General features: G+C 32.6%; 2 protein-coding genes, 1 long non-coding RNA gene and 1 other non-coding gene across 6 annotated transcripts in view; 3 read left to right on the top strand and 1 right to left on the bottom strand.

The window, feature by feature from the left end:
* MTPAP (mitochondrial poly(A) polymerase) overlaps positions 1 to 14,586 on the bottom strand; it is a 190,205-nt gene that overhangs the window by 8,614 nt on the left and 167,005 nt on the right. The window contains exons 3-5 of one of the 3 annotated variants that reach the window (XM_088265093.1): positions 14,241 to 14,305; positions 1,102 to 1,280; positions 673 to 1,020 (exon numbers count right to left, since the gene is read on the bottom strand). In XM_088265093.1, coding sequence (XP_088121219.1) covers positions 673 to 1,020; positions 1,102 to 1,280; positions 14,241 to 14,305 — 592 coding nt within the window. Of the gene's footprint in view, positions 1 to 672; positions 1,021 to 1,101; positions 1,281 to 1,353; positions 1,519 to 4,332; positions 4,417 to 14,240; positions 14,306 to 14,586 lie in introns of those variants that run through there. The other 2 variants (XM_088265095.1, XM_088265094.1) reach the window with 2 other exon arrangements.
* On the top strand, positions 1,647 to 2,775 carry mRRF1 (mitochondrial ribosome recycling factor 1). Its single transcript, XM_088265060.1, has one exon. It carries the CDS (start codon positions 1,739 to 1,741, stop codon positions 2,546 to 2,548), a length of 810 nt encoding a protein of 269 aa, XP_088121186.1. The 5' UTR covers positions 1,647 to 1,738; the 3' UTR covers positions 2,549 to 2,775.
* On the top strand, positions 4,415 to 7,702 carry LOC148306393 (uncharacterized). The gene is made up of 3 exons (XR_015838008.1): positions 4,415 to 5,047; positions 6,881 to 7,004; positions 7,484 to 7,702. It is a non-coding gene; the product is annotated as an uncharacterized LOC148306393 (long non-coding RNA).
* On the top strand, positions 10,275 to 10,346 carry TRNAT-CGU (transfer RNA threonine (anticodon CGU)). The gene has a single exon. It is a non-coding gene; the product is annotated as a tRNA-Thr (tRNA).

The following is a 14,586-nucleotide window of genomic DNA, read 5'->3' as shown; positions in this document are numbered from 1 at the left end:
TAGGATCTATTTCTAATTTTTATTCATTTATTTAACTATTTTTTTCTTATCAATGGGAACAAAGACAATAGGGAGGAGGCTTTAGTCATTGTAATATTCTGAATTATAGGTTTTTTTATGAATATCTATTATTTCCAAATGTTGCAGTTTATGACTTTTCATATTAATGCATCAAAACACGCGTCACAATAGATTTTAAGAAATAGTTGTATTTACTAAGTAAAACTTAAATTAAAAGGGATAGATTTTACCACAAAGTGACTGCCGAATGAATAAATGAAAATTTTCATATAGTTAAGTGAAGATAAGGGGAAATGAATGATAAAATATTATTATTTTTTTACATCTCATCAAAGATGAAGAAGAATATGAAAGTCTGGGCATTTACGGGGCTGATGACCGTCATAGGCTGGTTTACGTGATCACTTACACACGTGTAACATTCATCAATTCTACCCATTATTGATAACCACACTACTCAAATTCTGGGAAGTTCTATATACATGAACCAATTTTGAAACATTGTTCTTGAATCACTAGAACTTCACTAGAGACATCTATTGGTGAGATGAAAAGAAGCTTTTTCATCTCACCAATAGACAATAGATAATCCAGATTTTGTGAAGTATTTGGACACACTCAAAATGTTGTAGATATAATATTAGTTCTTACCTGTCGAGCTACCACGTATCTTAGCCTAGTACCGATGTCGTCTAATCTTGTCATTCCATACAAGGTTTCTATTTGCTCCGTCAAATTCGCCGATTTCAAAATTTTATCCATGACTTCGTTTTCACTCGGAATATTACAACCATTCTTCACATTTAATGTCAAGTCTTCAGGAAATGATTTAATATTTAGTATGTCTGTAATTTTTCGTCGGGAATTTTGGTTCTTGGCTGAACGGAACCAGAGGAAAGAAGATTTCACGGGAATCACATCTAACTCTTCGGAAAAACAACAGGATAAACTTAAATTTGACGCATCTTTTTCAGTCTCAAATTCAACTAGCATGAAGTGCTGAAAAACAAATAAATATTAAATAAATCCCCGCAAACTTTCATGTTACTGCAACGTATACTGAAAATATATTTTATCAACCTGAGTTCCACAACGTAGGGCATAGTGATAGACTCCCATTATGTTCCCGAATTGAGAGCAATACGAATACAGTTCTGGGAAGGACAACTCGGAATTGACCTGTACCAAAATGCTCCGTCTCGCCTGGCATCTCCTCTCATTAACAGACTGGTCGAACGGTTTATAATTTTGAACGCAATCTAAAACAAAATCAATTAAAAACATTATAATCCACTTAATAACCTAAAATAGAAAAGCTAACTTATAACTCACCCGAAAAACATCTGCCACTAGATAAGGATATAAATTTATATAAATTACTATTAGTTGTTGTAGAAGTAAACGAGCAATCTACATTTAATAATTTATTTGATTTTAAAATTAGCCTCCCGAATCGGACCAAATGTGACATTTTCAAAAAAACATAGATGAAGCTGCGCAAGTAGAAACCGATTTGCAGAGATTATTATTTTTCCTTAGTAGGTACTATTTTATTGTCTCGGTGAGTAGGTATTTATGCGGGGATATTTATATTTTAGCTATAGCATCCCGTTAGGAAAAGTCGTTTTGCTTCGCATGTAAACACACAAACCAGTTGTCAATCTGTCGGCCCCGTTTTTAGGTTAATAAGTTTTAAATGTTTTGATATCATATAAATATGAATACGTTTCCAAGATTAATAATGAGAATTCCGTTGCAATTTTCGCGGAACTTATCTTGTAGTACCCAATCATTTCATGCAAGTTCTTTCTTTAAAAGAATTATTTCTAGTGGATCGACCGTGGTAGCTATAAAAGTTCATGATCAGAATTACTTAAGCAAGGACTTCGTCAGATTCTACGCCAAGAGTAAGGATAAAGGCAAAGAAAAGGGCAAAAAACCTGGCTCTGTTTCAATTAGTCCTAGCCTTATATCTTCCGTTATAGACTATCAACAACTCAAATCCAAATTTGATGAGGTAACGGAACGATTAAAAGAAGATTTTGCCAAAAACCTGTCTTTGCGTTCTTCCACCGGCACGATCGAGTCGCTTAAGGTCCCCTTCGAAGGCAAAGACTACGAACTTCAAGAGTTGGCACAAATTGTCAGAAAAAATCCCAAAACAATTATCTTGAACATGACATCTTTCCCACAAGCGATACCCGACATTCTGAAAGCTATTCAAGATTCTGGCTTAAATCTAAATCCGCAGCAAGATGGAACCACGGTGTTTCTTCCTGTACCAAAGGTTACCAAGGAGCATCGAGAGCATTTAATTAAAAATGCTACTATTATACATCACAAACACCGTGATATTGTGAAGAAAATCAATTTGCATTATATGAAAGAAATCAGGGATAAAAAGGGAATATCCGAAGACTTGATACACTCTGTGCAAAATCAAGTAAACGCAATGACCGAACTGTGGTTCCAAGATGGAAAAAAAATATTAAATAGTAAATTATTAGAGTTAGGAGGAAAGGAATAATAATTCATATTTCAAATCTTCAAAAGTCACGAATTCAATAACTATGCATGAAATTACATAAACACTCGCGCTATTTGTTCTAAATGGGTAATAGAATATAGCAGCTGGTCAATCTGACCTCAACGCACATGTCCCACTTGTTTTAGTTTAGTTTTTTTCTTTACTATTATATTTTGTTGAAAAAGTAACTAGAATAAAATAAAATTCTAACATTTTAAACTTGTTTTCTTTATTTACTTAGAACTAAATGTAAAAAATAAAAAGTGGCCCGAGCAAAAGTGGAAACATGCTATAATTTATATTTGAAGCACTAACTTTGTGATTTTCCATTTTATAATTAAAATGTAACTCTGTTTTAAAATCACTTTAAATATTTTATTATAACTTAATTATAATGTCTACCGGTTTCGAAGAAAACCGCTTCTTTATCAAGACTGATTAATACTGTTAATTAATCAGTCTTGATAAAGAAGCGGTTAGCTTGGAAACCGGTAGGCATTATAATTAAGTTATAATAAAATATTTATTGTGATTTTAAAACAAAGTTACATTTTAACTATGCAAAAATGCTATTCATGCGAAATTTTAATTTTTCCTACGAATTGTAATTTATATTAACATTATTTTTTTACATATACAGTAGATCAAATAAATATATTTGGTTGGAATTATTTAGGGCTCTCAGATAATGGTGTAATAAATATGCATAACATTTTAACAATATGAAACAAATACATCGCTAGCATACTGTAAAAAATCTTTAGGAATATAATTTAAATATATAAAAGGTAATAAGCTAGAGGTGAATTATGTCTTTATTTTTAATTTAACAGAACCTTATTTACTTTTATCTTAGAACAAAATAAATATATTTACTTAGAAAACTGGTAATAATGAAGTACTTTTTGTTTCAATTTTATGTATATACTGTCCGCCTCAGTAGTGTAATGGTCAACACGCTCGGGTACTGGAGGTCCCGAGTTAATGAAAGTTATTTTTCACTCTAATATTTATTCAATATTACTCTGTACTGGTACCTGAAGGGAAGGGCTGATCACCTTTTCTTCATGTGTTAACGATCAAGATAACACTACATTAATATGACACAGTGCTCTATGCACCACTGGGTGCAGATAAGGGTTTGAAGAAGAAGAAAAAGTATATATTGGATAATTCCAACTTTCAGGTGGTAATCCCCCTGAAAGTAACTTTGGCATTATATTTTTTTGAATAACTATAAAGATTACCACTTCCATAGTTCTCTGAAGACTAAAATGTTGGGCTTCTTTGCTAGAGAACCCAGATATATCCTCGGATTAAATTAAATTTCATTAATTGATTCTGCAGAGACTTGGTGGGAATATCTATCCATTTTTTTAACGTTTTACTTGGTAAAAAAACACTTTTTTAAATAGTGGTATATACGAAACAAAACTTTAGTTCAAAATAAATGCAAAATATTTTTTCATTAATTTGTATTTCAAATATTAAATAAATATTGCATTTCAATATTTATAATTTAGTATTTATACTGTATATAGTTCAATATTGCCACTGATATATTCAGAATTGATCATATTCAGCTTCATGAGATCGTTTTTACGTAGTACTTTGTGCACTATTGGACACAGAAGATAAAAATTACAGTCAGAAAAAAGAATCACTTTCTTATTTATTGTAGTCTGATGGCTTTTGATGTTATTTTGACCAATATTATTTTTATACAAATTCACAATTTATTTTCAAACAAAAATGGTGTTTTTTTATTATATGTAGGTACCTACCTTTACATAATACTTAACAGCCTAAAAAAAAGTTTTAGTAACTGTCAAAAATTATAGTTCAAAACAAGATTAAACTAGGCCCAACTAGGCCATCGTATATAAATGTATATAATTTCAATTAGTTAGCTTTGTAATCTTTGCATAGTAATCTGGGCCTTTCATCGATAGACAGATGCGTTTTAATCTTTAAAAAAATAGTTATTTATTTTATGGAAAAATGGATAAATCAAAAAGAAATTTAAAAGACAAATATTTTAGTGTGTGTGGTGTGTTAGAAATTAATAGTTCAAAAACCTGCGATACTTTTATCGTAAAACATCCCAGAAACGTAAATCTTTCCAGTTCTAAAAGGCGGAAATTTGCTGAGCTTCCAGAAGTTTTAATAGAGCCATTACATGACGTTTCTTTGAACAAAGTGCAAGGAAATAAACATAATCCAATGTTACAAAGAAGAAAAATCTCGAATGTAAAAGTAAATGAAGAGAGTAATTTAAATTATAAAATAAATCAGCGAATTCGCCTGTACAAAGAAAAATATGAAGGTTCGAAAATTTCTTCAAACTTGCCGCCAACAATTAAAACATCTCCAAAAGTTTTTAAATGTGACAGTCGTAAAGCTAGGATCTGGCGACCTAAAATAAATAAATCGACTCAAACACCAGTGTCTTACATTCAAAACAATAATAATGAAAATTTGCATGTGAATTTATTGAAGGTACATGAATAAGCTATAACTGAACTAACTACTAATCTCTTTCACTGCCTACACAGGGGCAATTCTAGAAAATTCGGTGGTGGTTTTACAAATTTGTATTTATTTAGATTTACAATGATAGGGACATTGCAAGTTATTAAATATAAATTCGCAGTAAAATCGGGATACAATTTTGTTTCACATTTTCTATAATTTTCGCAACTTAGTTCATAAAACAACATTTTAAAAAATGGTTTGTAAGAGAGGGTCTGTCAGGAAGTCTAGATGCTTCTGTATCAGATCCGGGAATGCGGTGGGACATGGTACATGAATTATTGTCATATTTTATCTTGTCTTTAACTCCGGAATTATAAAGTTCGTAGAGGCTATGAATATATGTAGTAAAAATGCACTTTTATGTTGAAAGTTTGTTTTGTAAATATTCCACTCTTATCTTTTTTATACTGATAAATAAAATTTAAAAATATGTTCTCATTTTAAGTACCTAGTTGAATAAATCATATAAAAACAACCTCTATATTCTAGGGTGAGACGTTATTGTTTTTCTTTATTGGCCCCATCTGCACAAGTGGTACATAGGGTACAGCATCAAATTAATGCAGGTCCAAAAAAAGGATGACCACTACCGCATTCCAGATTCATGTATTTTCTAACCTTATCAACATTAAATGGTGCACAGGGCGATGTAACAATTACACAAAGGCAAAGTTATCAGCTCTGCGATTGTATGTAGAAGTGGAAAATAAATGATATGAGTGAAGTAGCTCGGGGTGAAGAAAGTTGCATGTTGAAAGTTATATGGGAAAGGAATTTGAGGTGAAATGGCTAAAGTACTCGGGATAGCATACCCGTACTCATATCAGCCTGTGTAAGTTGTACACTGCTAAAATGTGGTAGTCCGCCTCCGTTGTGTGATGTTAGCACGTTAGGCTACCATGCTGGAGGTCCCGGGTTTAATTCCTAGGGAGGGATGAAAATAAATATTAGTGATTTTACACAATAATATTTATTTAATATCACCCTGCACTGGTTTCTGAAGTGCAGGAGTGATCACCTTGCCTTCATGTAAGTAACGATCAAGATAACACTGCACCAATACGATGCAGTGCCCTATATACCATTGGGTGCGGATAAGGGTTAGTAGAAAAAGAAGAAAATGTGATAGGGTCTGAAGGGTAAATAGTTAAGAGTAACCTAATGTTTTTTTCTATAGATTTTTCACTCATGTCCTTTAGATATTGTAGTACCTTGAACTTTTTTTCTGCTCAAGTGTAGATGCAAGATAAGTGGTGTTGCATTAGCCACAGTGATATTTTAACCATTTTTTGACATTTTAATCTACCGGTTCATTATTAGCTAAGACAACTGCAAAAAATATATAAGGCAATGACTGAGTACCTTGTCATTATATAGTTGTCAATTAAGTTACCAATATGTCATAATTAAAAGAAATTACATAGGTTTGCAGTTGGAAAAAGAAGCAGAGGAAGGTGGAGGAAAACTTGACACAGTCAGGTATGTCAAATACCTGAAAGCAGCCAGGTCAGGAGTCGTAATAATCGTCGGGTATGGATGAGGAGATGCATGAATGTGGAACAGGCGAAGAATGATTGCAAAGACAGAGTCGTGTGGCGTTTGATTCTCTGTGCCTACCCCTGCGAGGAAGCGGCGTGGTGGTTAGTTAGTTAGTTAGTTACATAGGTTTGTAAATAAATACATTAGCGCTTGTTCTGTTTTTTTAAATCTATGTTAAAAAATCTCATGGACATTTCCTTAGCGTTTTTCATAATTCTGTTACATGTTCTGTTCTGATGTATTATTGCTTAATTTCAGAATGAAATAGAAACGTACAAACAAAATCTAAATGTATACAAGAAAATATATCACATTTGTGGAACTGACAGTGAAAACATTATAGCAGAAGTGATTGGTACAAAATTGCCTAATTTAGAGAATGGTAAACATATAAATATTTTTTTATCACTTGTGTTCAACTTGATAAAACACCAAAAACAAAATTGGAGCCCCCAATTTTTTATATAAGCCTAAAAACGACTTTTAATACAATATGTAAATGGATTTGAAAACTAAATGTGAAATCGCAAACTAGAATTAAATTCGTGATACTTTAAAATACATTTCTGTATTATGTCTATTTTATTCACGAGTCTACTCGCAGAATAAGTTGTGGTCTTCGGTAAACGGCTCATTATTAAAATAGGTATCAAATTGTGGTAGACTGGGTTCGAACCCAGAAACTCAAAAGTCCATGACACTAACCACGGGACCACAACCAGACGAATTAAAAAAAAATTATAACTATTTTATAATTCTCGTTCGTTTCACAAATTCTAATAAAATAAAATCATCATTTTCTGAACATAGACCAATAATTTAAAATTAATAAAATGTTTGTTTTATTTTTGACTTGATCAGCTTTGCAGCATCACAAAATGTTTATAAGATATTCTTTGATTTTATAAATACTTAATTTGACAATCATAAAACAGTACTTTCTCATAATATATTGATAATATGATAATAATAACGCTCAAATACTTCTTCAAACCCTCATCCGCACCTGATGCATCATATAAACGCAGTGTTATCTTGATCATAACTACATGAAGGAAGGTGATCAGCCCTCCGCTTCAGGTACCAGTCCAGGGTAATATTGAATAAATATTAGAGTAGTAAAATCACTTATATTTATTTGACCCCCGCAGGGAATCGAACCCAAGATCTCAAGTACGGTAGCCGAGCATCCTGACCATTACACTACGGAGGCGGATGGTTACGGAGGCTAATCGAATATTTTTAAAGTTAACTCGCAGCTACATACCGATTTTCAATATTTCAAGACAAAATAAGAGCACATAATTAAAATATCAACATACAAATACATTTTGAGAGTGAGGTCTTTATTGCAAACATGCAATTTAACCACTTGCCTGAAGTTTGAAAAACATTCAAATTTGATAAATTAAAAAAAAAAACCTGTGAAATACTTCATCCAAATTTTTTTTGTGAATGATTTAGTTATTTATTTCTATACTATTTATGTATTACCTTATTTCTCTTTTATATCTTTTTCCCAATACATTAATTAAAAAATCTAATTTTTTACCTTGTAAAATTTACCCCAAAAAATGTTTTTTCAGATCAATATCTATCATGCACACAATCCAAGATTACAAGTTATAGATAAAATGAAGCTGGTCAACGCTGCTCTTTTTTTTCATATTTGGACAGCGCGCTATCCATGTTACAATATAATTTATTCAATATTTTATATTTTCTTTAGCCTCGACATGTAAAATAGGTATATTGTTTAATAAATAAGTAAAACACCCTTCATATTGTTTTATTGTTTGTAAGCTGAAAGGTGTGCACCTTAAATGGGCCAGACTTAAAATGGGGCAAGGAAAAAAATTAGCATTTGTTCAATTTTATAAAACAATCAGATAACCTTGAATATTTTGCTTCACGAAATTGGGGGATACTGTATTATGCTCCAATCATAATGAAAATCTCCTTCTCTTTCCTCGAGGACATATGTTCAAATGGATGAATGAATCGGTAATAGGTAGGTGCTCAAGGAGAAAAAGGGCTTATTTGTAAATTCAACATCCTATTGAAGTACCTACTTAATAAAAGACTAGTAATTTAGGTACAATACATAACATTTCATATTATGTGTGATTTTTAAAACTTCTTTTCCGATATATGGTATAATCAAATCATAATACAAAAATATTTTTTTATCAAAAGTTATTTTAGTATATAACAACTCACCGAGATTTTATTCTACCAATTTCAAAACATACCTATCTCTCTGTCAGAATTTTGCAACACTAGCATGCAAATATCATTGTACTCCACTACCTTAGCACTACATATTTATACGCTTAGCCTACAAATATATATAACACATGCGTTATTAGTTGGCCTGAAGACTAGCATGCACTAAGGGTGTTAGCCAAAGAAGGTCATGGATATGTAGATTGAAAATAGTAGGAGGGAGTTCACCCCACAACAAGAAGACCAGCATCACCCCCCGTCATCTGCAGTTGACATCCACAATGACGGGAGCTCAACAAGGTGCTCTTCAACGTGACCATCGCTCAGGGAGGGGTCTTGCCCAACATCTTGGCCATGCTGGAGGCCAAGAAGACCGAGAAGAAGGCATAATAATATGGCGGCTCCACTTTTCACCTTCAGACTCAGCAAATTGACAACATTTTTCTTTAATGCATTTTTTATCTATCATTATCATTTTCATATCATAATCCACATCTGTATTTTACGAACCCTTGAGGTAGTATTTTACGAAAATGGCTTTATATAAATTTTACAAAATTATTATTCTCCTTACCACTCACTTTAGTGGAAGGTTGATTTTAACCAATGATGGCAAATCAAACAGAGGAGTAAATATTTTTTACATTGTCACCGAACGCTAAGACAAAGATGCTTTTAAAGCATAAGGAAGGAAGTAAAATAAGAAATAATTTGAGATTTAAAAAAAGAGTACTTATTTTACATTCAGAATTTTAAAAAAGAGGATAGACTAGCTACTTGTCAAACTTAGGACCATCCATGTTTTGGTCTTTGACCATAAAATATAAAATGGTATAAAATGTATTTTGTAAAATGGGTCTGGTTGTAGTTCTGTGGTTACTGTCACAGACTCTGAGCTCATGCTAGTTTCGATTCCTAACTTCCGCAATTTTCAAACACAAGCCGCTGAGACTCACCTGATGATATATTTGTGTTCATCATAAAACACAGTTTTTATTTTTACTAAAAATTAAAGAAATTTCACGCGTAAAGAACGCCTAAAATCAGTTATTTTTGACAATATTTTCGTTGCGTTTTTTCCCGAAACAACTCATTCAAAAGGATTCTACTAAAACTGGCACTTACAATGCTCTACCGGGAAGGACTTCAGCCCAGGAAGCATATAGATATAGCACATAGGTTTAAACTCTGTACATATACACCTACATAGTTACGTTTTTACAAAAATTCTTTTTAAAATTTAAAAATAAAAACAATTTTTTGTTATGTAAATCTTTATATTATTTCATATTCAAATATATTTTTATATTTGAATACAGTCATCTAATTTAAAAAAAAATGTATTTTGTCCGCCACTGCTAGAATGAAGATCCATATTGTTGAAGCTTTGGATTTAAATACAGCATTTTCGCCCGACGTGTCATCCGCCTCTTTAGCTCAGTGGTAGAGCACTGGTCTCGTAAACCAGGGGTCGTGAGTTCAATCCTCACAGGAGGCATCGACTTGCACCCTTTTTTGTTTTCTTTTTAAATATATTTGTTGTAAGTAAAATACAACACGATTTTTTTTATATACAGGTTATTGTATTATTTCGTTATAGATATTTAAATTACTTTTTTTTTTAAATGTGGATTAAATGAATATTAAATAAAACCTTTTCAAATAATTCATTTTAAAAATTAAAAATGATATTTTGAAAATTGTGTGGTTACGTATTTTTGTTTCTTTTAAAATCTCAGTCATCATAGCCATCTATCGGCTAGCCGGACAAGCTCAATGCACACTAAAACTTACGAATATGGATATCAAACAAACTTCACGAACTTTTCAACAGATCATGATAAATGCGAGATATTAGTTTTAATGAATGATCACATACGAACGCAACTATGCACTTTAGATACGTAAATAACTTTACTTTTAGACTTTTAGACCTTGATTTATAACGACTTTTGCATTTTCATCCTAAAACCGCTTGTGGAACACAGATGAGGGCTGGATATGTGGCAACACCGGCGATCGCCAGCGAGTTGATATTCTCACATCATACCTCCAGAATTTTTTAAGTCCAAGTTACAAAATCTAGTACGAGTACGGGTATGTAGCCCTGAGTGACCTAGCCATTAATATCATTCTACTTTTCCTATCTTCTATTTTCTTTCCTACAAAGCAGTAATTCCTTTCCCGCTGAGCTCATCAGTTTAGACATTTGTATCGTTCATGTCATTATTTAAATTAACATCGAGTCGATTCGATGCAGAGCCCTAAGCATCGACCGGGCGAGAATAGGGGAAAAGAAAGAAGATGCTTATCGCTCGAAACTTAAAAGGTAGGTACTTTTTGGTAAGTGGGCAGGTACATATCGAGTCTAAATTCATAAATATTTATGTTCACATGAATGGAAAGAGCGTTCCACGTTTCATGCCTGAGTTTTGTACATACCTACGTGTGAATTTCTGGCACATTCGATTTTTGCCGCGTCCCGCGCGCGCGCACTGCGGAGCCAACATGGCCGATATATTTTATTTCCCCGCCAATAAGCCCGTCGAGTTCAAGGCTGATGACGCGCTGTATTTCTGTTTCCTTTATGTGAGTGTACATGTGTATGTATGTGTGTGTGTGTACTATAGAAGGATAACAATAAAACACATCATGTGTACAAACACACACAGCGCACTGTGTGATATAATATTGTAATCTTTTTACTTTTTACATTAGTGTTTGTATTTTATTATTATTACGTGACATTAACAGCGTCTGCCAAAGGAGAGTTATTTTACAGACGTCATGTTTTATTTGTTTATTCTAAGCATCATTTTTTTTTTATTTAAATATAATTAACATTTTACATAACAATAAAATAATTTATTATTTCAAAGATTATTCATTCGAAGAAACTTTGTACAATTCAAGTATCCTTTGTATAATTTAATAAAACGAAAAATAGTGAAAAACGTAAACCCTTTTAATGGCGTTTTAGGACTTTTAACATAACGAAATTCTTACAAACGCAACTCCGTCCTGATAATCTAGTCAGCTGATGCCATCAGCTGTTAACTGTCATTTTCCATGTCTATCAATGTTCGATTCCAACCCCAGATTATTTTTGCATACTGGGAAACGCATGAAAACATGATTTTCAATCTTTTACGTAGCTTATATTTTGACAATTTATTTTTATTCACAACATTTTGAGTGTGTCCAAATACTTGTTAACAAATCTGGGTTCATTCAACTTAACGTTATTTTAAAGAATATATTAACTCCTAAGTGGAGAAAACCTAGATTTGTGGACAAGTATTTGGACACAATAATGATGTGAATAATGTTATATGCATCAAATTTATTATACTCTTACATTCAATAACCTGGAACTCAACTCTGATTAAAAAATATATCTTGTATTTAAAATTATACACATCCATGAATATGTGTATGTTGGTACCTCGGTATACGTCTGCTTTGCAAAAAGTCCAACTTGGTGTACGTCATGTTAGGACGCGAAACATTTTGCTCGATATACGACCTTCGTTTGGAATACGACTTGCGTCCGTGCAAGAACTTGTTAGTTAAAATGAGTCACAACACCGCGCCATACTCATGTGTGTCAGTATCGCGATCGCTACCCTACAGTGAACGACTCGCGCGTTAACTGTGAATTTTACGTGATTTTGAAATTTTCCCTTAAATTTTTATCAAGTTCTTTAACCATGAGTTCTAAGAAAATTATTAATAGGAGCCAAGCAACGAGGAAAATGGTTAGGATCACCATAGAGGTGAAAAAAGAGATTGTTGATAAGTATGAAAGTGGCATACGTATCCGGGACTTGGCTGCAGCATACCATATGCCCAGATCGACGATTTCTACGATTGTGAAAAAGAAAGACGTTATCAAATCGGCTAATGTAGCGAAGGGGGTGAAATCGATTACTAAACAAAGATCAGAGACATTAGAGCATGTTGAAAAATTGCTTTTGCTTTGGATATCAGAAAAGCACTGTGCTGGCGATAGCGTCTCGGAGGCAACTGTTTGTGAAAAGGCAAAAATGATACATGCCGACCTTTTAAAAGACAAGACAGGAACGAGCCAGGATAGTGAAGTGTTTAAAGCCAGCCATGGTTGGTTTGATAATTTTAAGAAGAGGTCTGGTATTCATAGTGTTGTGAGGAAGGGAGAGGGAGCCAGTGCTGATAAAGATGCTGCAAATGAGGTTAAATGTTCATTTGTTTCATCTAAGTTCTTTTTTTTATTTATGTTGCACTCAATTCGCTCACTCCTTTCAAGAACGTCATAAATAAAAAAACGTGATTTTTCAAGAGAACGTTTTTAAAGTTTAAAAATATAATACAATTTATAAAAAATAAATATCAAGCCACTTTTGAACTTTTCACTGTGCAACAGATATTTTTAGGTAAAACCTGAAAGTTTTTTCTCCATTTGAAAAATATTTATTATATTGAAAAAAAATATATGAAACAATACCTTTTATTCAAAATGCAAAAACAACACTTTCTGCCCTGTAGCGGGTAAATATTAAGTTAAAAATAGGCCTCTTTTGCTGGGATATAGTACATTTTCTGGGCATTCCGAAAACATGCACAACTGAAAATTAATGATTTTTGATTTATGACGTTGTTGAAAGGAGTGAGCGAATTGTGAAAGGCCATGTCTGTCGCTAGAGCGCGTATGACATGAAACGATAAAGACTTTATGTTATCTTTATTTAGTTATATGTATAGTTAAACTTGTTTGTTTAAATTTATCATTGTTTTAATCTAAATTCCACATTTATATATTTTAGTAGTAAGCAGAGTTTAAATTATTTTATACAATCATCTCAATGTATAATAAGCCAAAAAAAACAAATTCGTGGGAACGGATTATTCATTTTCCTTTATTTCTTATGGGAAAAATACGTTTGGTATACGTCCCATTTGGTATAAGTCTCGTGATCTAGAACAGATTAAGGACGTATACCGAAGTTTCACTGTAAATATGCATATACAAAACATACTTATACAATATTTATATACAATGATAATAATAAATTTGGATAATTTATATAGCGCCATTATCGTAAAATACTACTATACAAGGACTGTGATTAAATTATGTGAAAAACAAAATTATCGCATGCTTGATTATATATAAATTTACAGTAAATGTTGTGAATTTTCCGGAATTCTACAGATTAAAATCATTTTCCCGAATCGATACCTTCGCGGAAGCGGGTGCTTTAGTCATAAAGAAATGTACACGCGTTTCCCGGAAGATCCAGATTATGTTGGCAGGCGTTGCCAAACCCTTGCCAACTTATGAAAAATTAAGCGCGATTAACTTTTATCTGTCGTCGAAATTGAGACATAAATTACTTATAATGTAAAAACAAACCTCCTAAAAGGTGGAGAGATAGCTGGCAGTCAACATCCCAAGAGCGACAGACAGATCCTGAGGGCCTGTAAAAAGAAGAAAAAGTAAAAACAAAGATATTCTACATTTTATGTTAGATATTCTTTTTAAACAAAGATTAAAAAAAAAAAAAAAAAACTAACTAACCAACACGCCGCTTCCCCGCCGGGGTAGGCAGAGAGAATAGAGCGCCACACCACTCTGTCCTTGCAAACATTCTTCGCCTCTTCCACGTTCATGCATCTCCGCATACATACCCGCCGATTGTTACGACTCCAAAGATATTCTATATAATTAAGTATTTCAGTGGTTGCCTCAAAACTAATAT

The sequence above is a fragment of the Brachycentrus maculatus genome, unplaced genomic scaffold, assembly GCF_059751285.1.
Source record: "Brachycentrus maculatus isolate JH-2025_06_01 unplaced genomic scaffold, ASM5975128v1 h1tg000242l, whole genome shotgun sequence".
In the NCBI taxonomy this organism is placed as follows: Eukaryota; Metazoa; Arthropoda; class Insecta; order Trichoptera; family Brachycentridae; genus Brachycentrus; species Brachycentrus maculatus.
The sequence above is the reverse complement of the archived record's forward strand: the minus strand, read 5'-3'. Positions and strand labels throughout refer to the sequence as shown.